The sequence below is a fragment of the Nyctibius grandis genome, chromosome 29, assembly GCF_013368605.1.
Source record: "Nyctibius grandis isolate bNycGra1 chromosome 29, bNycGra1.pri, whole genome shotgun sequence".
NCBI lineage: Eukaryota > Metazoa > Chordata > Aves > Nyctibiiformes > Nyctibiidae > Nyctibius > Nyctibius grandis.
This window is the reverse complement of record NC_090686.1, coordinates 2,973,165-3,000,016: the sequence shown is the minus strand read 5'-3', so window position 1 is coordinate 3,000,016 and position 26,852 is coordinate 2,973,165. Positions and strand designations below refer to the sequence as shown.

General features: G+C 36.6%; 1 protein-coding gene across 2 annotated transcripts in view; it reads right to left on the bottom strand.

Annotated features, from left to right (window-relative positions):
• The window catches only part of ATG7 (autophagy related 7), a 371,865-nt gene that overhangs the window by 326,477 nt on the left and 18,536 nt on the right, over window positions 1-26,852 (bottom strand). For both annotated transcript variants that reach the window (XM_068419882.1, XM_068419881.1), the window contains 5 exons: window positions 24,068-24,262; window positions 19,532-19,735; window positions 19,165-19,280; window positions 18,343-18,418; window positions 16,221-16,301 (listed from right to left, as the gene is read on the bottom strand). In XM_068419882.1, the coding sequence (XP_068275983.1) occupies window positions 16,221-16,301; window positions 18,343-18,418; window positions 19,165-19,280; window positions 19,532-19,735; window positions 24,068-24,262 (672 nt within the window). The remainder of the gene's footprint in view (window positions 1-16,220; window positions 16,302-18,342; window positions 18,419-19,164; window positions 19,281-19,531; window positions 19,736-24,067; window positions 24,263-26,852) is intronic.

The following is a 26,852-nucleotide window of genomic DNA, read 5'->3' as shown; positions in this document are numbered from 1 at the left end:
TCTATTTTAACTTATCTCATTTTGATATAGTTCTTGCAGAACAAGTGTACATAGAACACGAAGTTCTTTTACAGAGAACACTGTTGCAGAGGCTGTGGACAACCTTTCTTTCACTGTATATATTCTATCCTTATTTTGGGAGAGAAGCCGTAAGAGAAATTTGTACAGATTATGTACTCCTTAAACATATCCACTCTTACTGGACAGACAACATCCCCGTAACCAGTGGAATTCTTTTCCTCCGGAAAAGAAGAAGAAATCCACCCTGGAAGGACTCTAGTTTGTTTTACTGTGAAATAGGTGATTTAACCACATGAGCTTCATTCCAAGGTCTAAAAATGAACAGAGAACCCCTGCTCTCCCTACCCTCAAAGAAGCCATTCACCCTTCTTTGGACAATAGGGAGGAAAAAAATGATGGTAGTGGTGGGGAAATTACTTCATTATGAATTCATCTAACTCAAACAAAATCACAACTTACTCTCAATGATCTTGCTCTTTTCTAGTTTAACAATTCCTAAAGGTCTCAAATCACCTTTGCACTGATAAATGTTAAAACTGTTGGAACTTGCACGGCCCAACAGCATCCTTCAGCAACACACGTCCAGTGAGCTTTTACACCGAGTCCTACAGGAATTCAAGCTCATTTAAAAATATATTTATATTTAGCTCACAGACTAAGTGTACCGGTAAGAACAGACTCAGATCTGCACTCAGATCTTCATGTAAAATGTCCATTTAGCAGCAAAATTATCTACTGCATACTTAGGTTTCAAAAAAACACAAACAGAAACAACTGTAATACAACTCTAAAGAGGAAGAAGACAGATGTAGGTGACTGTGACAAACATCTGGCACCTTCTTGACCACACTTTACACTTCTAAGATAAATAAATAAATAAATAAGAATTGCACTTCATGTTCTCTTACTAAATCTGGAGAAATTGGTTCTTCATACTTTGAAGATTTATTTTGCCATACATGGGTTTTTGTATATTTGTACAACGACCCATAAACATAATCAGAAATTAAAAAACAAAAAAGGAAAGAAAAAAAAGATATTTAAAAAAATGCTGAGGAACATTTATTTGGGTTTTTCTTGTTGGTTTTTATTCCTGAGATAAACACACCAAGACAAACTCATCTGACTGTTCACAATGCAATGCAGAGAACTGGACAACTTCAGCATTCCATTTGAGATGTGTCCTCTTAATATTATCCATTATATATATTGTGAAATTGCACGGTGGATAGATACATACATTTAATGACTATTCTGTGTTTCAAAATTAATAAAACAACCAGATGTGCAGAAGTCTTTTGCATCTGGCTCTTTGTGAAACACTGTATACAGACACCAACTTACCAACTTGGATTACGTTCGCAGCCCTGCCTGTGTATAATCCCCAAAGCTATCAGCATTATCAAACGTGTTGCTGTTGCTTTAATTTGGTGGAACCACAATACAGAGCTTATGCGACATCTTTTTACTGACGCAGGCCAGACTGGAGTTCGTAGGATGTTGAATCAATGTATAGCCTATTCACAATGAAACTGTAGCCTTACTCTAAAATATTACAGCATACCAAAGAAATGCAGGGACAACAACAATAAAACACTTTGGTCTCTTCCCAGAGGTAAAAACTGCTAAAAGATGTATACTGCCTTGGGATATGCAAATACTACAAACAGAGCAGGGAACCGAGTGCAACGTTACTATATACAAGAAGTCTATCAAGTAGCCTTTAAATCTCGTTGATTTTGTTACTCAGCTAACTATGCCTTGATCCTCATTTCCAAAGAACTGTGACTCAAGCCTGAAGTGAACATTTCCAGATATTGCTTCCTCAGTACGTACATTACTTCAGTGAGCCAGGGTGCTCTCTATAAACTGCCCTGGTTTATCTCAGAGATGTGCTTACCCTTTCTGTATTCCCTGCCATAGCTACAAATGAATTGTTACGTACTCACGCAAAGCAGACTGCACGACTACGCTGACATCCACCATGTCTAGCATTAGCTTTGGATTAATCACCTGGAAGAATTTTTATTAAATCCAAGCGCCCTCTGTATTGTGTTTAGCATGGAAGAGACTAGGAAGTCTCCCATTAAGTGCCTTTTAAAATATTAATAAAACATTAATATTAATAAAACAAGATCACAGAACCATGAATTGAAGGTATATTATTTTTTAATCTAATGAACTGTAGCTTTTTTTTTTTTTCACAAAGTTGGGTAGAAATGACACACGTTAATATGACAAAATCTGCTACTGTTAAAAAAAGATTTAAAAATTTATTCCCCCGCCCCATAGAAACTCCATTATGTCACACTCCTAGACCTTCCATGGCACTACGATGGCAAATTCAGGTTAGGGGAACAAATCTGACTATAGACACTGTATCTTACAAACCTAAACCTAAAGTACAACAATACAGCATATTTCTCTTATTAGCACCCGCAGAAGCCTGGAAAACTTTATCAAAAAGTGTACTTGCTGAACAGAAGTACATGTTAACTAGTTTTAAAACAAAATCCAGCCACATGGCCCAGAGAACAACATATCAGGGAGCCAAAGAATGACCTTGCACCACCACTCAGATTGCTGCCTGAGCAGTGGTGGGACAATTAAAGAAGGCATACACTGTAATGAAATCCTTTCAATACAGGCAGCAATTGAAAGAACATTTTGTCACCTTCAGGGACTCTATTTCCCAATTCAGATGATTACAATAAATACCACAAAAGGGATAAACACCATTAACTTACCCACATCTAACCTCTACTACCCAAATTCAGTAACAGCTGTCCTCTGACAAATGTAATGTGGCATATATTTGTTCAGTAGCCACTGAACATACCTCAAAAAGAAAAAAGCATGAGGCAAAATAAAATACATCTCAAAGTCCTATCCCAAGAGACTACACAGGAATATTCTGCAGGTCATCAGGAATAAAGCTAGACTAGACATCAAATAGGCACAAAATAATCCTGAAAAATGTTTCCAGATTTAATAAGTGCCCAGTTTGTTGCTGTGTGGAAAGGAAATTTTCTCCTATTTAATCATGTCCAGCAGAGTCAGATGGCCCACAGTTGGCATGAGTTTGCTTTTTCAGTTCTTAACAATTCTCTGTGCTGCTAACACCATACTTGGTACCAATGTGATCATTCTGAATAACAGCTTTACAGGGGGACAAATACTTGAGAGATGTTATAATTTTTATTATTATTGATCTCAAATCAGTTACTATCTGACCACAGATGTAAACAAATCCCTCACGAACTTTTTCTGGGAATAAACGTGTCACTACCCAGTCATTTAGTGACATGTCACTATGTAGCAATTAATTTTCTCAAGCAGAAAAAACTTCAAAGCAGCGACAAAAAGAACCAGAAGGATGTAATCCCTCTGGCCAGCCAGGCAAGCTGGAGCAATACAGATTTACTAAGGAACTCTTATCTTGTTCTCACTTGCAGGTCACTTTTCAGAGCTTAGGAGGAGAATTAGAAAGTAACATGGCTTCTGTATTTCATGTCTGTTACAAACACTGTCAGGAGAACACACATGTTACACTCTGACACACATAAATCTCTGTTTGACGCTGTAATTCCAGTCTCCATTTTACAGAGCCAGAGCTACAACTGATTTTTCACATGATGGCATTTTAACAGAACAAATGACTCTGTGGATGCACATTATCACAACAGGGACAAATTAATGTATTGCTAAAGCCTTTTGTGTAAATGATACACAGTAACCCACTTCATTAGCAATCTCTTTATTCTTGTCTGTTTACTAAAGGGAAAAAAACGAATCTCATGGTAGGAGGAAAAAAAAACCAGAGGCTTAGAGTAAAAGAACTTGTTTTGAAATGAGAAACAGATGTGCAGCCTTGGTGTTATATTCTTTTCAATAGCATTCTTCACAAAGAAGTCTCAATTGCTGGGTAGAAAGACATTCAGAAAGAGAATCTGGCTCCAGGATTGCTTTATAGCGTAAAAGTTAGTATCTGGTTAAGTAAAAACACAAAAAACAAACCCCTGATCCCAACAACCTGGCCACTGATGTAAAATTGGCTCATGTTTTATGCCTCATTTCTGTCACATCATTTTTATACTTTTTACCAGTATTTACATTTGTTTTGGCTTTTTTGTTTTCTAAGTAGTTAGCATCTGTAGAGCTTCAAACTGTGGCGTTTCCTTTCCAGGAAAAATAAAATAAGAAATTAATGCTACCAGATGTACTGTTTACACTAAATAAGATATATGGGCAGCCCACCTCCAAAACAATACGGGTGCTGTGTTTTACACTCTTCCTGGCTTCAAACACTTTCCACTCAAAAAAGACAGCATCCTTCCCCTCCCCACCCTGCCTCCCCCAAATGGGACAGATACTGCACTAAACATTTCAGAGTCAAAAAAATCACAAAATTCAATGTTCCATTTAGAAAATTTACATGCCTAGATACTTGTGCACACTGCTAACTCTCCAGTTATCACAGGCAATGCAGAATGAAAACTACTATGAGTGTCAGCACACTGAAAAGAGACATTTCAGTTTCAACAGCGTCTCCATTTAGCCCACACCCAGGGCTAAACAATAACCAGTTGTTCTATCACCCAATGTCCCCTCCCTGGCTGAGAAAGGGAATTGGGAAAAGGAGGGAGACTTGTGGGTTGAAATGAAAACAGATTTAATAAAATAAGAAACCCAGTATCAATGCTAATGCTAATACAAAAGACACAAGGTTATACTTAGCCCATATAGCGGTGGCACTTCTCTCCAGGGATGATAACCATTGAGAAGAGAGGAGGAAGACAGCAGAACAAAGAGCCCCTCATCCCCAGCAAACTTTCCAATTTATAGTGAACGTGATGTTAATGTTATAGAACACACCTGTGGGCCAGCCTGGGGCAGCTGCCCTGGCTTTCCCTCTTCATAGCTTTAGCAGCTGGCTAACTCAAACCTGCTGGTGGCCTTGATCACCACGGAAACCTGCATACCACAGCTGGCCACAAACTAAACCAAAATGTAACAGAAGATTGGTTCTATAATTTTATCCCAGCAAAACCAGGACAAACAGCTGCTTGGAAAATAAGGAAGACATGTAAAATCTTGCCAGTTAAACTCTTCAAAGCTCAACGTACCTGCTATTAAAACACGAAGTTTAGTGAAAGACTGCAATGCTGTGAAGAATCCTGCTAAGTTAGAAAAGGATAAGATGAAGCATGTGAGCTATTGGGATCTTGGGTCTGGGCAGCTGCACAGGCAGCACTGCTAGCGTTCAAAATTTTAGCATGAGACCCATAATTCTGGTTTCCTTAAAAAATCCTCAGCTCCTAGACTCTTGCCTTTTTATGAAGTTCTCAATTTTTATTGCCATTGGCCCTAAAAAGTTGTAAAGAAAAGCCTAATAAGGTGATCCTGTAATACATCTATGAAAAAGAATGAAACAAAACTGAACTTTTCCGAAGATCACGTAATGATTTTTCAGGGACTCAGTCATGGTATTGGAACAGAAAAGTCTGACAATGTTACATGAGCACAAAGATGACTCTTAAGACTCTTCACCTTTTGATTATACTCCAAGTATTATCGTAATGTGTGTATGAATGGTCACACACACTTGTGCGTTCACGTACGATTTGGTTTTAAGAACAAGACCATAAACCAAAGTTCTGAAGGGTGCTGTATTCCAGGTGCAAGCTGAAGAAGGCTGTTCTGAAAATACTGGAAGGTTACAAACCACAAGGCACAAATGGCATCATTTCTGGCTCAGGTCCAAATAATTAAAACACCCTCTGCATACAGTTCTCTCCTTACCTTCCCATAATCAGTATTAAAAATGAAAGCAAATCAGTGTAATACCTTAACTAATCCAAGAACAATATGCTGAAAATTCATTTAAGGAGATTGCTGTTTTAATTTCGAGTAGGAATGCAGTGATACAAACGTGTGTTGTCTGTTGCTATTACCTACCCTGATTTTGAATTGCAATGGACAGAAAATGCAGTATTAACTTACTGAAGAATAGGCCCTGAAAGGTCTCAACAAGATTTTTTTAGCTTAGGACTTTTCAGTTTCATCTTTTGAATAATGAAAAGGGGGAAAGTAAGAGTTCTTGGAAATTTAAGGGATGTCAGTCTAAGCATGGCCTTGTCAACATTAAGTTCCCAGGAACTGCAGGCATTCTGAGCAGAAAATAATCATGATTTGTTTTATATACAAGTAACCATTTTTCCTGATATGAATTGATAGACTAATAATACACACAAAACTGCAAGATTTTTATTTTAGCTACTCTTTCCTTTCTAAAGTATTTCTCACAAATCATTTTAAACAGAATGGCATCTTCAGATTACAGTCAATAGAAGGACTTCCTACTGGTCAGGGTACAAGTTCAAGGCATTCCCTGCCTGAAAGCATTAGTAAATAGACGTGAAAAGAAAGGAAGGGATAAAGAGCGAGAGAGAGTAGAAGAAAATAAACAACTCCATTTGAGGGACTGAGAATAGAGGAACAAAAGCATTTCCAAGTAGACAACATCATTAGATCATCTGTCCTGACCTCTTTTAATACATGGGTATATCCTTCAGTCACCTAATAGCCATCTCTTGCTCACTCCACATTTTACACTTGACGGATATTTACAACTTTATTTATCCCCGTCCTGCTTCCTGTCCAAAATTTATGCTGATTAGCTCATCAGCAGTTACAACATTTTTGGCTCCAGTTCATCCTGGCATTAGTCACTCTCTATTGTACAGCAACTGCAGAAAGCCCTTCTTTTTCCCCAGACACAGCTGAGGTTACTGACGATTTGTGGCTGGATAATCTGTTTGTTACCCATATACAGGGACAGGCATCTAGAGCACAAGTATCATTTTTGCCTTGAAGAAACGGTCCAGAAACAGCATCCATTTTCTGCAGCCAGTCCGTGATGCTGCGAGTGAAGCAAGGTCACTTCCTCAAACATCTAAGAAAATTATTCTCCTCACAGAAGAGCAACTGTCGTATGCCAAATACCATTTTGGCTGTCTATACAATTTGGTTCTACAAAGATTGGAGCAGTCCACCTTTAACGGGTTGACTTAAGCAAGCAAAAAGCCAATGCTGACAGGGTACTGCATATGGAGAAATTAATTCCATCCAGCTCTCTCCTGCAATCAGTACTTCAACGATAAGGCATGATCTGTCAGACACTAAGTACCCAAAACTATCACTACCTTAAGCAGAAACTGCAGCTGCCGAGTAGTTCCTAAATCCAGATCTCTAGCTTAAAAATCCATATTTTGTAGACTATTTCAGAGAGGAAGATTTTATTATCTGGATGTGCTACAATACCTATGGCAAAACAGCACTGGAAGAACAACAGCATTTTCACCAAAACCACACATATATTCACTGTATTTCATCAGTTTCAGTTATTTTACCATCTTTTTAAATTCAATTTCCTTCACTTTTTTCCAATTGCAAAGAAAACAGAAGCACTTCTGCAAAGACATAAATATAGGCAACCCTGTAAAAATGTGGAAAAGTTGAATAAAGGTTAAACTTAAACTGTTCAAAAATGCCTACCTGGGCATTTGCAAACAACAGAATAGCTGCCCAATAAAGTGAGACTGCTGAGTTGTTAAGTTTAACAAAAGAAAATAGGTATAGATGTAGGCAGTCTCCTGTCAAAGCCTGCAATGAGCAGAATGCAGAAAAGCATACAAGAAACAACTAGAATGGTTAAAAATAGGAAGGTATTAAAAATTATCTGGGAAAAGAGGTAGTACCCATCCCTTTAACCTCATGAGATTAAAAATATTAATACAAGTAAACTATATATCATTTAAATATTACAATCCAACATTTTAACATAATTTAAATATGAGATTATAACAAAGCAAGTTCTATTTGCATAAAGATTAGGGAAAAAAATAATCAGACCCTCAGATCATCACCTAATTCCATGAGACAAGTGTTAACAAGACCTGACAATAGAAGAGAGAAACACAGATGTATTTCCATTCTTTCACTGCTGCATGTTGGCATTACTTTTTAATATACAGAGGCAGAATTATGGCCAAAATTGTCAAATGCACAGAGTGCTGCACTGTATAAATGTGAAGTACTCGTCTATTAAAATTACCAATGCAAAAGGGTGATTGGACCATAACCTTGCATGCCTGAAAATTTTCATTCATGTAATTTAGACTTGAACCTTTATGTAACCCCGTCAATTTTTCAAATTAGTTCAGTTTTTCTTATATACACTCTAACAATTGACAATTAGCACTCTTTGCACATAACTGACATGAACAAGTATTTGGTCTCGCTGCACTAAATATGTCAACATATTGAATGACTTTTTTAATAGTCACTAATATTAAAGAATTGTATATGTTCCAGCCAGGAACATGTGGGCTTTTTTCTTCTTACTTAAAGTGATTCCTCAGCTTACAAATAAAAAATTTAGGAAAAAATGGCAGACATGAAGCATACTGTGTCTATATTTTCTTTGATGAATATGCACTGAATCCTTGGAATAACTGAATGATAAATAAAGGAATAGCAAGCATTAGGTTGCAAGTATGCAAAAACCTTTCGGAAGCAAAAAGAACAATTATAAATTACTCATATCCAGCAAAATGATCAACAGACCTTTTGAGTTCCAGACAGAAACCTACAGAATTAGGTTTGAACTGTTTCTACATTCAGCAATGGTAGGATGAGCATCATTACCACCACTACACATTGTATGTTCCTAGTTTTTATCCAGTTTAGTATTTTCCAACTTTGTTTTTGCAATTCTTATATGAGCGTCCATCAGCAAGTATCTATTTCAAGTCAAAGTATTTTAGTTCAGTTTTGTTTCTACTGACACAAAATGCATTCTGTAACAGCTTCAGAGAGAGAAGACAAGACAGCATTAAGCTGCCATTAGAATAAATAATTAAAACTGGTATTCTAGACATAGTTAGATACTGAACATGTCAATACAAGAAAATTGTGGTGATGCTCTCTCTTTCCTACCGATTGATAGTCCTTTGCTTTGTACTAATTGTAGTTAAAATGTAACTGAATTGGAGGAAGAAGAAATATTGAAAAAACAAAATAAAAAAATTCTAAGACCCATAGAATTTCATTTAAGTTCAACAGAAATACAACCTGTCAGAAACATGAATCAATTGTTTTTCACAATGGCAGGTTTCTTCCCCTTAAAAACAGTATTTTAAGGTTAGTTAAACTTAAGAATGGGAAAATTCATCTTATTCATGGTGCAGAAACTATATTATGAGTGTACTATTTTCACTTAAAGCCTTCACTTAATTCTTTTTTTCTTTTAGTTCAGACAATACAGATTTCTACTTAAGACAGACTTCATAAACCACTCTCTCTCCTACTTACAACTGCTTACAATAATATCCTACATCCATTTAAGATCACTGAACAAGCACTGGAATGTATTTTTACTTCTTTTATTGCTATTTAAGTTGGAGACGAGTAAACTAGCCAACACCATGGACCAGTCAGTCACATGAGCTGCTTCTTGGACCAAATCCTGGGATTCTCTGCAACATAGCTCTGATTCTACTATCTAACATGGTATGCTGCCACATCAGCATAAATCGACATGCTACTTCACTTAAACATCAGGAAACACTTAACAAATTCACCAAATAAAAGAAACACGGAATAACAAAATCATTTGTTTTCTTCTCTGAAGGGCAAAAGTGTGTTACTTATTACTAAAAAGGGATTCTTAATCTAGCAACTTTACTCTTCTGAAACCAAAAGTAATAACAACAGAGTTGCTGACTTTCTGGAACAAAAGAGGGAATAAAACAAGCTTCAGAGGGTTGTATGTTCTCTGTTCTTTTTTTCACCCTTCCTCTTTCTCTCTCCCCCTCAAGAAACCTTCTTAATCATTTAATCAGCGGAGTTCAAAACTGCTACTGCCAAGAACACAATACTGAAGAATGGCTCCTAAACACACTTTGCAGCAAACCTTAGCTATCTACCTCCCTTGTGCCATGAAGACAAGACCCCAAACCATAATGATTTGGGGAGGAATGTCATTTTACTTTGTTATTTAAACACATTTTCTATGCCAAGTTGTACTTTAAGTCCGTAAGATATCTAATGGTTACATCTGCCATGCAGGAAGAAGTCATCTTACGTGATGAAGACAAATGGATTGGCTAAAGACAATTATCTTAGGATAGGGGGTTGGGTAATAAAAACTGGTTTTGCTCAGCAATACATGAAAGACACAATCCTCTGGTTTTCAACATTTAAATACAGTTGCAAACACCCACACTCAAAACAAACATTTCGACACTGCACATACAGCTGCTAGCTTCTGAGGCTAAGATTTTTACTTATCCTGAAGTCAGAAGTTTTGAAAAATGCATCCTCCTCTCAGAGCTCAGAGCCCTGAACGCAAAACAAATCCTCACGCATGTGAAAATATTCGGGTGGGTGGTTTAGTCTCACAAGACAAACTGATCTTTAACTTTTTATAAACCACGTCAATTCTTAATACAGATAAATATATTAACAACATAAGCCAAAATGGAATAATATCTTACTGATTTGTTGTGGTGAAGCACACTAGTTTCTTCTCCATAAGAGAAATAGTAAGTAATAACAGCAAGAAATGAGTCCCTGCTGTAACTCCAACTAAATTACAACACAGAATGAGAGAGTGGTTGAAAAGAAAAAAAGAAAAGTCTCCTGAATTTTTATACTTGCTACATTTATCTTAGTTGGAGAAAACATAACAAAACAATAAATTGATTCAGAAGCAATTTCACAGATATGTTAGAAATTGAAACAAAGACACAACAGAAAGGCTAAGAGCAATTGTTCACTAAAGATTTCTAGCATCATCATGTCTGGGGGAGGGGAGAAGAGGACATGTAAACACTGCCAGCAACAGGTAAGGTTTCAGGTTAAAGTTTTGAACTACCCTTCTTGTGATCTGACTGAATTTCTAAACAACCTTACTTCTCTTCAGTACCATATGATAAACATCAAGTTTTGTTTCTTTTTTTTTTAAAAACCTCTCTTCTGTTGACTCTGGGAGGCTGTTTGGTGTCAACAATGTATGCTATCTATCAATAAACCTGCATCCCACAACTCTGAATGACTGGTACAAACCACTCATCATTCCTAACTCTTACAATCCTGCTGTAACGGTGCTAACACATGGGAATGCCAACCTGCTTTCTGAATTCTGGTAAATGGTATGATTTAAGATTGAACATAAACACGTTCTATCTTTCCCCACGTTCCTTCCGTTTCCAGCCTTTACTGTGGAGCTGTTATGTGCAAGGCAGTTTATTTGGCGCTGCTGCCTTCACATAGGATTAGCTATGAAGTTTCCAGTCATCACGTTGGACTAAGCAAGGAGTAACAAGACATAACTTCTCTGCTGATCTACACATACTTTATCAACACCAGGTATTTTTTTCAGAAATAGGACAGAGAGAATGAGCTCTCTCCCACCTTATTAGATTTCAGTGTTGTTGTTTTTTTAAGTTCCGTTTTCCAATTAACATCCATCCTGTCTGTACGGACACCTCCCCACCTTCCCCAGTGCGCAAAACTGAACGCACCACAGATTCCACACCCTCTTCTCTCTTCACAAAATAGGGTAATGTTTAAAGTTAATGTTGCTTTGGAGACTTCTGGGGTTCTTGATCACATTTGGCCTCCTCTAAGGGAACAAAATTCCATCATAATGGTCACATTACCATGGACATCACTTCTATGTGATGTGGCATTCTTAGCACACATCACAGCTTCCTTCTGTTAGTATCCTTTACTTGGGATAATCTATATTATATTTTGCTGACTTTATAATAAAAATTCAGTATTTTTGAAATAGTAAGACCAGGCATTGTTTTCAAGAATGTGCACCTTTCAGGCAACCAGCAGTAAAACCATCCTCACTGTAACTAATTTTGAAAATACGTGTTATTTCAATTCTCTCACTGAATTTAAAATTGATACCCAGAGAGGTAAAGACTGCCTGAGATTTCAAAAGTTATGGGCAAGATAATCCTGCATCCTGCTCCCCACAGCTAAAATGATATTTTTTCCAAGAGGAAAAACAAAAGTGAAATTTCTGTATGTCACTTATCGTAAAGCAATTTTCTATGCCACGTTAAAAGTAAGAAAAGTATTACATTTAACTCAGTATGCTGAAAATATGCCTATTAATGCTGCGTTCTTTAAGGCTGAATGAAATCTGTCCAATATTAATACAGAGGCTGCACTGTACATAGAAGTGTCAAATGTTAGCATATGTAAATACAGGAAATAAGGAAAGTTATAAATGGACTCAGTTACATAGACTTAATGTTACAGCACAGCTACAGAAATAACTCTTTTTAAACATTCTTTTAAATTTTTGCAGTGTTCATTCCTGGAGGACAAACATTTCTCCCCATTTCCTCCATCATTTCTGCAAGTTATGCAGGTGTTAGCTTTTTTTAGTACAGGAAAGACCAAGCATTTTTTTTCCCCCATGACTTGTACATCTCTATTTAACATCAACACAGTACTTGAACTGAGAAATGTAGAATATGAAAAGATCTAAAACAATTTCGCTGACAGATCTTACAATATGCTATCAGTGGGAGAAAGCAAATATGAAAGTCTTTCCTCAGTGCAGCTAGGGCAAATATGAAGGGGCTTGCTGGAATCAAAATTATCTCAACTGAAAAAAATCAGTAAGTTACTGAACAGTGCAGGTTAGTGTCATAACTGATCAGAACCATTTAAAGTAAAAATGCATGCAAAGCAGTTAGCAGATGAGAACAATAAGAGCATTGTTATGTCTCCATGATGATAGATTTCAAGACTGAAACACTCATAAATAGCTTACGCAACACAGGCACTTAGTAAAAGTCACAGCAAAAGTGTTTAATGTATTCCTGGGATGTTAAAAGGGAAAACATCTGTAAGGACAGGGAAATATCTTGACTGAAAACAGAAATTGTAACATAGTGCCTAAAATAACATCTCTGATCCTGGTGTCTACCCCCTTCATGAAATGCAATGAGTAAAATTACTCAGTGGTTAAAAACTGATGACTTAAGCAGCTCAGTTATTCAGCATACTGAATAGAAAGTTGAGAAAGAACTTGAAAATTAGTCGAGATACTTACGCTGCCTTTTTTTTTATTTGATAGTGGAGATAATTACATATCAGAACAATTTTAGTAGGGGAAGGAGATAGCTTTAAGGAAAGTAAGTTAGCTTTCTAGAACATAGACTATAAATCTGAACTCTGGAGGAAACAAGATCAGTAAGCTGTATGTAAAAACAGAGGGGACATCTGTATATCCAAGTTGGTTAGTAGAAATAATCTTTTCTGACATTAAACTCTGAATCTATGAGGTCTCCTGGTTCATTCCATGATGCACAAGGAGGAGAGTAGCAATAACAGGAAAATTTTCATTACCCTCATGAAAATATAAACTGGCAGTTTTGCATTAATAAAGATATATATTTTAACATTCATGTTTCAAGGCTTTAGCCAGTTGCCTGCAAGGATCAAGCAGCACAGGATCAGGACTACTCTACTTTTCTACGGGATTGTAATGCTCCTCACCATAATATTACGAGAATATATCCTCATTTTGCTCCCAACAGTGTAAATAGGCAGCTTAATTAGCACACTAAGTAACAAGGTTAACATTCTCGTTCTGTAAAGAAGTTATTACAAATAAATACCTATACTACAGAACTTTGGACTCCCCCTTCTCAGCAACAGAACAAGTTTGCCATGGAAGAGGAAATGCATCAGAAGAGCTCACACTGCTCCTCAGACCTACCACTCAACTGGCAGTGCAGCGCCGTTAGCTCTGAAAGAGGATACTTTCCATTCTAGCACATGCTTGTGCAGAACCAGAATAACACAGAGGGGGAAATCATACAAGGAAAATTTGGCCCAGAATAAAAATAGATTGGTTTCCTGCTGCGACCATCCCAAAATTCCTGAACAATTGCCTGCGGGAAGCTTCTCTGGCATGCAGCCTGTTTGGGACAATTCTGGGTAAGGAATAGCTGGCTGCTTGGACGTCTGGGCTCTTCGGCTTCAAAAACAGAGAAGTGAAGTCATGACTGAGTCAAAATGAAATGGAATCTAATCTCTAACCATGCAGATCATTAGCAGCTTCTCCCAAGTCATCCAGCTGTACTGGACGGCTTAAGAATGTACTGGAATTTTTTTTTAAATTCCTAATTCATTAGTTTTTTATTTTAAGAGTTACAGAGCAACAAGAGCTCAAGAAAGAAAATGCTGACATAAGAAAGAAGAAAATTAATAAGGCACCAGCAAATTCAATTATATCAGAAAAGCTATTTCTCTCCTGTGCTAAAAGATTGAATCTACAGTAAATCTGACCTAGATCAGGATGAAATTATGCTAAATCGCTGCATTAAAAAAAAAGGCAAAACAAACATACAGGCTACAATTAAATTGTAATTGGATTTGTCATTTCTAAGTATTAGCATCATATTTCCAGATAATGCAGGGTGACATACTCTTATGCTAATAAACAGAAAGTTAGCAAACTAAACAAACGCTGTATTTCTACTGTAAGGAAATACGTGCGCCAATGAAGCAACCTTTTCAGCAGAGAAGTAATTTAATACACAAACCACATGAAAAGTGATCTCTCTGGGAATAGCACAGCTGCTAAAATCCAAGTCAGTTTTTATTAAATCATCAAGTCTGTTTATGTAAAACAGGGCTCTCTTAAAATGACCTCCAAGAGGAAACGATTTGCTAACAAAAAATTGATAACTGCATTGAATTTATCTGCATCAATGTATGTTTTTATTGTTTTTAGAGATACATCAAAATGTCCTGGATTGGAGATAAAAAGGGAAAAAAAAACAAACGAAAAAAAGAAAAAGCTTATTCTAACAGTTTAACTTCTCAGGCTCCAGCATCATAAAGTTTTTCCTTCTTTTTTTTTTGCTGACGTATAAGTATTTTTTTGAACCAAATTACTTTAGGTAACACATATAGAATTTCTGCAAACCATACTTCTGGAAAAGATGAGAAAATAATCACTTTTAGCTACTGCTGAGCTTTCAGGTATTCAAGAGGGTAGATATGTGTTTCTAAAAATAACAGCAGTTTTAAGTTTAGTGCTTGAACTTCTGAGGAGAAAATGGACATTAATAGTCCTTCAAAACTTGTCCAACGTGCCCAGATAGCCTTGAGAAATAACGGGAATACTGTAGAAGAAGAAATTGTGCAAGTGCTCAAAAAAATGATGGTGCCTCAAGAGTTTTTGATAGCTGTTTGAAAGGACAAGTGCAGTGAAAAGAATGGAAAGAACTTCTTGCAGTAAGTTTCAAGGTACATAAAAGTGAACTAAATTAATGGCACTCCCAAGCAGGCCAAATCATGAGTCAAAATCTCTGAATCTTCATATTGAGATATCCCAGTCAAAACTTCTTGAACTTGCACTACATAGACATAGAAAACTTGCCAGAAAAAAACAACTTTTCAAGGCCACAGTACAGGAAAACAATCCAAGACTGAAGAGGAGGCCTCACACAGACACATTAGTGGACTGCCCTAATGTTCTGGCAAGACACAGCTCAGATCCAAGCACCAGCTGTAAATCCATTAGGTGACTGAGGACTGTCAACACTGTCAACAAATGAAACAGTCTTTTCAATAAAGAAATGTTATGGAAGTAATTATTTTTCTTAAGTGTTCTTTATATGTTTGGTTTGTATCATAAAACACAAATTTAGACAACTTTGCATATTTGTAATGATACTAAGTTCAAGAAAGCTAAGAAGACATTTATTCATCTGACAACAGAAATAATTTCTTAAACTACTAAGAACAATACCAATTTTACTCCTTCCTACAAAGCTAAAAGATACTGACAGTATTTATGGGATACACTTGTCAGAAATGTGTTGGCCCTAATCTCTGCTTGGTTTCTTTAGCTATGACTAGAACGTTTACGTGGAGATAGCACGCTAAGAGGTAATGCCAAAGAAATTTGGAAAATAGCTAAAAAAGAAGGGTATGAGGGCAAAAGAACTTTAGCTGAAGTGAGAACACAGATTCCAAGCCCTAAGGAAGTAAGAGAAAATGTCAAATACAAAGCAGTCCTCAGCACCCCAAGACTGAGTGAGAGCAAGACCATTCTGTGCATATAAATAAAGTACAGACAAGCTCAGACTTACTTTGGTTGAACAGGCTGTGCACTTATCAAAAGCCAGGCTGACTGGAAGAACATTATCAAATCTTGATAAAAATCCACGTATCTGGAAGATGAAAAAAATTACAATACTATTTTATAATTACAAAAAATATTTCCCAAATGCCACATGAACTGGACACATACATCCAATAAAAAGATAAAGAACGGCTATAACTAGGGTAATACTGTTCTAACACTGTCACCCCCAGTAACACCTGTAGTAAGCTTATACTCAACACATATTACTGTTTCTCTATATACACATAATGGCACAACTATCTAAATGCAGCACTATTCAAACATAAATAGAGGCACAGCACCACCTGGAGTTTGACTTTTCTGATTGCAAAGTTTAATCAAAAATAAAAAGTCATGCTATAACCTGTTAAACACATTTTTTTTTCTCATCTCTATAACATATAACCTGAAAACTTCACTGTCGGGCATTCCTAAACTGTGTTGTTAATATGATACTACTGATACGTAATTTTAAAATTCCAGACCATTGTTTCTCATAACAGAGACAGCACTGAGAACACTTTGGATCAAGGTTTGATCATTTAGACTATGAACTCTTTGTATTAAGTATTGATCATCTTTTTCATTCTGTGCTTTTATAAGTCTACTAAAATGAAAAGACATCACTAAGAACAGAACTTAAGTAGCTCTGCAATGCAAATAATAATGCCTTAATTAATATTGACATCTATTATGGGAAATCCTTCCAACATGCACTCCACATATTTAATGCAGTTGAAAAGGCATAAATCTTGGAAGCCAATAGCAATTTAAATGGTATTAACACTAAGATATTTTTGCCAAAACACCAAGCCATACATAATGTTAGAATACGAAAATACAGCCATTTTTAAACAAAACCCACACTCAGGAAAAGAAAGCAAAACAGCAAAATCAAGTCTTTCCAATATCACATTGCTTTGTATTTCTGTTATCTTAGGAACTCCACAACACTTCCTGGAAAAAAATTCAGTTCATTTAATTTTTTGTTTAATTTTTTTTTTACTAATTAACTAGTGGCTTTATCTTTTTCTGAATCAAGATTTCATACTTAGCGCAAAAAAATTAATATCAGTAGAATCTAAAAATACCACTTAGAAACAAATACATTATTTTTTTATCCAATGGAAGCATCCAAACAGAGTGACTCAGATAAGCAACATAAAGAAAGACACACAGAATACTTTTAATCCCAAGGAGGTTGTAGTGAGGTGGGTGTTGGTCTCTTCTCTAAGTAGTGAGGTAGGTGTTGGTCTCTTCTCCTAAGTAACAAGTAATAGGATGAGAGCAAACAGCCTCAAGTTACACCGGGGGGGTTTAGATTGGATATCAGGAAAAATTTCTTCACTGAAAGGATTCTCAAGCACTGGAACAGGCTGCCCAGGGAAGTGTTGCAGTCACCATCCCTGGAGGGATTTAAAAGACGTGTAGATGTGGTGCTTAGGGATGTGGTTTAGTGGTGGGCTTGGCAGTGCTAACGATCTCTTCCAACCTAAATGATTCTATGACCATGGGGGTATGATCAGCTGGCAGTTTTTTGAAAGACTGTATCAATATAACAAATAAAGACAACTCTATCCAGCAATCTGAAACATGGTTTCCTTAACACATTTGTAACTAGAGTTTGGGTTGAGTAGAACAGACTGCTATAATGCACCAGAAATACATGAATATTTTTGAGAACTATAATAATTGTGAGTTGGGTGGATTTCGATTTTTTTTTCAAACTTAGAAGGGATTTAAAAAGTGAACCAAAGTAACCGTGAGACGCTCATATTGTCGGCTCTGACGGGGAATAGAAAAGTCAGAGGTTGCCTTATTCACATACTGTCCGCTCCAAATAAACTCCTGCTAAGTAGGTAGCAGGAACTGTGTGTCCACGAGTAGGACAGACAATGACAGGAACACAACTACCTTGGCTTGTGTGATGGCTTTTTAGTTTTTTTTAAACAAACAGAGAGAGTCAGTCCTTCGGGGAATGGAATCAGCACAGAGTGTGTTTTTGTTAAGGAGGCAAAGTCTGTGGTGCTCGCCTTGTATCAGGTTCCCAGCTTTTAAACAAAAGCATTTACTTACAAATTATTTACCTGATGAGGAACAAGTCCAAGAGAAGTAGGTGGTTCATTCATTCTATCATCACTACTGCTGGCCACAGCATAACCACTGCCAAAAATCCAAGAAGGAAAATTAGAACAAGACAACAAACTGAAAGTCAAAATTTCCAGTAAGTTTCAAGACACTTTGTTACAGCTTAGAGTTTAGAATCTGGAAAGGAACCTATCTGGAAAATCTGTTTCATAATAACTAAGATTCAGCATAGGAATACAAAAACCCTTTTTCAGAATCAGTCTCAGAGACTTGTAACATATGTCCAACTCACTTTTTCTTTCACAGATTTTAAAGACAGAAAACCAGCCTAAATTTCAGGTTACAGAATTTCAGAGTAATTTCTGTACCAAACCTACTTAATTTTAATTAAGATTTGGCAATATTTTGCTTATCTCGAAGCCCTTCATGCAACAAAAGTAGTTATGATAGGTCCTCATTACAGTCCAACACTCTCCTGAGCAAAGGAATGCCAAGATCCACTAAGAGGAATACTTTCTTCTTTTGAAATATTCTCAGTATTTGTCTACATTTAAACTCAGAAAGATAAAACTCCCGAATTTTCAAGATAAAAACTTAAGATTTGATAAAATCAGTTCTCTCTTAAGCACTGTTAAATTACAGTAATATAGTAGATATGACCTCTACATTACATTAATTTACAGGTAACATTACACCTTACAATATTGTCTTACTTAATGTGTACTTCCTCCTCCTCCTCCTCCCAAAAGATTATACTAAATAAATCTTATTTCTCAGAGAACACCTTTTGAACACCAACCCTTGTCTCAGAAATGACTCACCCTTCTGGATGCTGTAAAACAGAAACCATCAATTCCACTGCAAGAGCTCCAGCTATCATGGCTAATCCAGGTCGACTGACCGTGCACTGCTGATCCAACGTCCGATCCCTGGTGGACTGCAAAGATAGACAATTCTAAAGGAAAGAAAAAAGTAACTCAAAAGTAACTAGCTGCCCTACTACATAAAACATCTTCGGTTCTGTGCAATTAATTTCTTTGATCTTCCAAGTAAAAGATGAGCTATTTCTTAATCCTGTGTACATGAACATAAAACAAATCCCTTTATGAAACATGATTTAAAGGAAATAAAAATTCAAGTCACAACAAAAGAGATATATAATCACCATTTGCATAAGGTTCTACTCACATCCCCTGGTGCCACAACATCATTGCAGAAGTAGCAACCCAGTTTATAGCCAGGGATATTTGAAAACAGGGATGATCCCAAAAGATCAGAAGAACCAGAGGCATTGCTGAAACACGAATCACCAGATTCTTGCTGTTTTGGTTTCTTTAGTCCATGTCTCATAACAACAAACGTGTCAAATCCCAACGCAGCATTGATGACCAACTGCGGACAATAAAGAGAGAACAACAGATTTTAAGGGAGCCAAAACGGGAGGGGGAAAAAAGGCCTCAAGGTTTTATTCACTGTAGATTTCAAAAAACCTCACATGTTGTAGATGGACAAACTGCCTGTTAACTGCATATCTATCACCCTAGCCATAAACCACAGATTTTCTGATAGGTGCAAAATTCCAGTTGTCAAGCATTTAGAAAAAACAAAACATAAGTCACTTTCAGAAGTCCACAAACCATTACCTTTTTGTGTGTCTTTCAGGGAAATTTCATACAAATTAACAACTCCCTCTAATTGTTATGCAAACCTATGCACACTTGCTGACAAAAAAAAAAAAGGAACAGGAATGCCATAAAGGTGTTGTGCTAGTTTGCTAGTTTGCATCTGAAGCTAGGTTCACACCAACTAGCATTCAATGTCTCACTGAAGTTACTGAAATTGCTATGCACTGATATGAATTAACATCCATATATCCAAATTTGGCCCAATATTCACACAATGATTACTACTGTTATTAGAAAAACTTATTTTGGTTACAGCTCAGAATTTATTTTCAAGTTTGCTGCATATTCTGTATATTTAGCACTTATTCTCTAAGTGCTAAAACATTCCAAGTGCCATTTAAGTACAACAGTGGCTATCAATAACAAGTTTTCACGTCATTTGAAATTCTATATGTAGTCTTTTCAGTTTACTGTGGTCTGAAATACAACTCATTAACCACTCCTATGTGACAAAGCAATGAAACCAAGTCTGTCTTCCAAAAAAATTTCTGCTCAGTGAGGAAAGCAATTAATGATTACTTATGGTCTTCATATGCATCTGTTTAGTCACATGGGGAGCACAAGCAGCTGTGGTACACAATTACGCTGCCGTCATTTTCCCCTTTCTCTTCAGTTTGTGACAAGTGCTTAGAGTAATCTGAAGCTATACACATTATGACCAAAATATCATAAAACCAATACTTAAACTAGCAGATTTTACTAAACTTACAGGCAATGATTTAGATATAGCAAAAGGCAAAAACAATTACACAATAATGACTGTAGCCAGTAAAATATAAAGGAAGATATTATACCGCTTCATATGCAGATATTTTAGATAGAAATTCTAGTACAGCAGTTTGTCATTTTTCATTCTTACAGCCAGGAATTATTTAAAAGAGGGACTTTGAGGGAAGCTGCCAAGAATTAGCCTTAAGCTTGTGAGTTCCATCATCATTCTTGGTGTTTCAAATAATTCCTGGATCTTCACTTTCAACCTTGTTGCAGTTTATTCTTTCCTCAGTCCTAAAGTAGAACCATGCTGTTGAATCTGTGGTAGCACAGCCAGGTCTACTGCCAACAATTAAAAGACTGCATCTTCTCACTACATCTACCTGTAAAACCTGAAGAAGGTATTCCATTTTCAAAAGATGAATAACATGGCACAGCTGGTATTATCAGAAATTAATAATACTGAATCCAACTGATTGACCCTTAGACAAAAAAAGAAAAAAAAAATCATCTGTTTTTGATAAAGCGTATCCAGTGTTCACCTGGAACAGGGATTTAACGTCTGACATGAGGATTTAACATTTGAGTTTGTGTTTGTCTAAGATACTTGTTTTGGGAGGAAGGACTGCAGGAAGATCAAAGATCATCAAGGCAACTGAACGATTACATGGGGAAACCAACTCTTACTTCTACCCCTTATAGAGAACTTTACACTGATTATCACTCACTATGTTCTTCATTTTCTGTGTGCCTGTTTTGAGACCTTGGGGTCCAAAGTGCAGCAGTACTTTAGATTTGCAGTTGTCACACAAATACACGTTTGAAGTCGAGCTCTCATTAAATGCTTATCAACATGAAGAACATTGAAAAGCAGATACTGAGCACTTCAGTTTGGCTGTCTTGAGATCTCAGTGCTGTGCTTATTCAGTGACGGAGAACTCCATCTCACATCAAAGTGATCTATGAAAGTCAAGTAACTGTGATGTAGTTAGGCACACTATGCCACTGAATATCAGAGAACTGTAACAAAGAAATTACAAAAGTTGTCCTCAAAGTACAAATTAGAACACTCTAAGGCAAATACAGTGGGGGACTGCTAGCTAAGCAAACGTGGGGGGAAAAGTTTCAGAGGTCATTAAAACAACCCTGTCCTGATTGAACCAGGCAGGGGGCTGCATAGAAAACTGCACATACTGCTTACAACTACCAACCATCACACATATGACATAGCAGGCTGGCACTTTCCAGTTTCAATACTCAGCTCTGCAAACTTACTCTTTTTATGTAATTTCTGTGCTGTTTTTAAACAGATAAAAGATTACTGAAAGACCACAGGTGCAAACTGTAGAAAAGACTGTAGGATTAAGTAGGAACTGATTAAGTTATCAAGTTACATACACTCAGTTACATCTGAAGTGAAGTCCACCCTGATCTTTTCACTGGCAGTGTAGTTCACTGGCAAAGGGAAGTTCATTTGAGCTACAAAGACATACAGGCCTATTGCTCAGGATCAGAAATCTATTTTGAATAAGAAAGAAATGAAAATGATTTAAGATCTTAGCTTAAAAAAATGAGGGAACTGTTTGATCTGGAAAAAAACCTGCTTGCAAAGGAGGTGCAGAGGAAGTTTAATTAAGTTCACATGAATGCAAACTTCAGGAGAAAGGGGAATATACTTGGAATTTCTAAGATAGAACTAGTTCGCAAATACCACAAACCTGCATTCTCTCTCCTTTCTACTGTCCTTTTTTTTTGGAAATAAATACAAACATACAAAAGAAACCACAAACAACTAAGAACTATTAGGAAACGAGAGCTGTCATAGCTGAAAAATCACAGAAGTCAGGAAATACAAAAATCAAAGATCATATAACAACATTGACTCAGCTGTGTCACATGTATGTTTTCTTTTACTCTCTTGTGTTAATTTCACAACTTAATAAATTGCTATGGACATCATTGTATTTATACCATAAAATACACAGGATGTGCACTGTGGTTAAGCTGACATGTTAAAAGCTTAATATTTGCTTTTTCTGATTCTGTGCTATTTTAACTGAGCAAACATGGAACTGCACAATTCTTAAATGGATTAAGAAATATCAAGACTACCTGAGACTGTTTTACTAAAGTCTACATCATGATAGCAAGGGAAGTAAGTGTTCTGGATAATTTAGATTCTTCAGCAAAACCGTATTTTCAACAGTGCATTAATTTGGAGAAAGATGCTGCTTCCAGAATCCTGTGTAATTTAGAATATTCTTTCACAGGAAAAGTTTGGATGCCACACTGTCTTCAAGAATAAAACTCACAGAAAAGTAACGGCTCTATCATTCATACCTAATCCTCAGTCAGATTTGTAGAACAGGAAAAAAATGGCTCAAAATCTTCTCCCCATGTGCTTTTGTGACTCTCTTGGAAAAATTTTGTTAAGCTTATGTTTCATTTCTTAATCTGGTTCATCTGACCAGATCTGTTTACTGACCACAAAAGATGTTTTAACATTTTGACTACCTAAGCAGTTATGCATACAGTCTTACTGATATCGTATACAGAGTATAATCTATAAAGCTTCAGATACTATTTTTTTTAATATAAGAATTCAGAATCTTAATTTCACATACTGCAGCTGTCTCATTTTTCTCTGCCTGTAATGAGAGGATATTACTCCTAAGCTACAGAAATAGCTGAAGTGTTCAATGCTACCTAAGTGTCACGGGCAGAATTTGGATGAATTGGCTCAGCACAACAGTATGTTTTCCAATAAGGCAATAAGAAAAACCCAAAAGTTAACTTTTGACCAAAAAAGTGCTGGCATACTTCTTACTTTCTAATTTTTCACTTTTGAGATATATTTTGAAAACATGGTTTCAGACAAGTTTCTACAATTCACACCCCCTATCAGTCAATCATTACTGTAATGTCTAGTCCTCCTTACTATGATTCTCTTACTATGAAATTCTCTTAGTATTACTATGAAATGTGTACCCTGGGAGATCCTCAAAAGATACTGACTGACAAGACCCTGAGCAACATGCTGTAAGTTGGCGCTATTTTGAACAGGGAGTTGGACCAGATCTCTTCCAGAGGTCTCTTTCAACCTTTATCACTCTGTGATACAAGTTTCTTTTTCCTCTCTTCAACATTCTCTTTTTGCCTTATACAGAATCTTTGAGGCTACGGAAAACAAGAAAAAATTTCTGCACAATCACAAAAGATTGGTCAAATATTTCAATTTCCCATAAAGTTCTTTTAGGTACACACAGCTGGTTGATATGCAAGAGCTGAAATACAGTGACAAGGATATTATCAAGGTATGGTACAATACCTTCCTCTTGCTGGCTGCAATGACAGCAGGAAGCCATCGACTCTCTCTAGTGTCCATTAGTAGGAAAACAACATCATGAGCATCAATAAGCTCTTCAAGTTTAGCCACATCCTTCCGAGCCTGTGCCATTGTTACTTCAGAAAAATTCACTGGGTGGCCTGGCATAGGGATGCTCATGTTATAGCCTTCTGAACTCTAGATGGAGACAGACACAAAACAACATATTAAACAGATAAACTTATGACTGAATAGAATTATTATAAAGTTCAATACAAAATTGTAGAGTACAAATTCAATGACTGTTTGGCGAATGGCAACTTTATTCTTTACATCTCTCTGTATATCAGTGCTGTGCACTAAAGCACAGTGCTGAAGTTTCTGAGAGGATGGCAGTCTCAGCTGCTACATTTATGCGAACGCACCAGGTTTGGGCCATGAGAGCAGACCAGCCATGTTCACGTGGCTCTGGGTCTGAACTAACAAGCTCAGTCTCTCAGAAGGTCTTATTAGGTCTGGCAAATCACCACAAGAAGATAGCTGAACTGCCCCTAATCCCAGAGGTAACAAACATCACTACAAAAGCAGACAGATCTTACATATGATTATGATGCTGTTAAACTTAGATAAAATCTTTGTCCTGGATTATCTTTGCAGCCACTTCCCAAACAACGTTCATGGGATGTAGTTTATATTCCTGACATCGAGTATCGACTCACTTACAGTAAGACAGATGCGAAGTATCACACATTGTCCTCCTTGTTTTAAAGTCTTTATGAGAAAAACAATAGTCTCAAATGATTTTCATGTAATTCAACCAGCCATATGTGAACTTGATATAGGAGAAAAATCACTTCTGAGACTTGTTACTCCAGCACTTGGATGTCTGGAGGCTTGCACTACGCTGAAAGAGCCTGTTCTTATTGCAGAAACATATGCCTCTTCCAACTCTCTATTTGGGCAAGTCATATTGAGCAGAAAACGGCTAAGGAGCCAAATAAGCATATACAATGCAAACAATTAACTCACTCATTTGGAAATACGTTAACACAATCTGTCAGCCATCTGCTGTAAGAGAATAATGGATCCTTCATATATGTTACAGAAGCATAGGCCTTGCCAAAGTCTCCTTGCTTGTCGCTGTGCTGTAAGCAACTAACAATTTAAAAGCTAAAATTTAAAAGCTAGATGAACCAAACATAAAATTACATGGGAAGAGAGGAAAGGAACATTGGTGGAACATGCTTTTGTATAAACCAATTACAGGCACAACTCATAAATCCAGGTGAACCAAATTACGAGAAGGGTGAAGCATACATTCTATACATCACAAATATCCCTGAATATAAAAAGAGATAGATATATATATAGCAGCTTGGGGAAATTAATTTGGGTAATATCTGCATTAACCACAACAAAGGATGTCCCTTTTTTTTTTCCCCTTCCATCTCCCCTCCAACCCCACCACCTCCAAGGGGAAAAGTGTAGAGTCCGCAGTGACCTAGTATGCTGTCAACAGGGCAGCTCCACTGTGTCCCAGCAAGGACAGCCTGGGTTCTGCATCACCAGCACAGACATTGCACAATTACTGGAGGAGGTTTTACCTTCACTGTTACTATCTCCTCCAAAAAGCTGTGGCAGGAACATAAAACTTAATCCATGATGTATATGAGTAATGTATTTATGGATAATTTGTTAAGCCCCTGTACTGCATACAAGTGCTAACTTATAAGATAACTGACACTGTTGGTGACTTCAGAGGTCATTTTTTTCTCAAAAAACTAAAACAAACAAGTAAACAAATACGTTGAACACTAGCTGCACGGAAATATGTTAAAAAGGTTTGTAGAATACTAAAATCTTACTCCTTCCAGTGACTGTAGCTGTAGCAATACATACAAGTCTAGCAGCTTCAATAGCTTCAATTTTATTTGAATAACTGTCCCTTGGAAAAAAAGACACCAGTGACCAGCAAAAGTGGCTGAGGTACACACTTTTGCAGTCAAACACCGGCAAAAAGAGCTACAAGGGTACCTTGCGATGGCACACACATATTATTTGAAGGAGGAGTAGATGTGCATATATCCCCAAAGACAGATCTCATTCATTCCACAGAACTCCAAAATCTCAGCGAGTCTCCATATGACAAAAAGAATTTTGCCTGACTGCTCACAGAAGGACTTAGATTTTAAGACAAGAACCTTCATACTAACAGAAGATTTCAAATGCCTTCAAATTATCCAAAATAAAATATTTAGTTACTATCCCACAGAGTATTAAAATCACAAACTTACTTTAAAAAAGATATTCAATATATTGAATTACCACTTAGTACCAATACTGATTTCATAAATAATGACACTAATAGGACCAACACAGATAAAAACAGGACAAAAAAACAGAGCAATCCTTGGGTCAAATTAAACGAACCCAAAAATTTTTGGAAACTATCTTCTGTAAAGCTTGTTCACAACACTGATCATCGACAGCATAACAGATCTATATTCCACTGTTCATAACTCTTAATAATACTATGACTAGTAACATAATCAGTGGCATTTTAAATACAGAATTGCATAGTAAGTATACATAACTCACTTTTATTACACTAAGTGGTTAAGATACTGTTTGCCAGCTGAGCTCTGGTAACTATAGCTAGCAATTCTAAGACAGTCTCAATTCCAAAGCAAAAACTATAAACAGTTGAGTGACTTCTATCACATGCCAATGAGTATAAAAAAAATTTTGTTCATGATAGAGCAAGCTGAGAGTGTGTCTATGCTGAAAT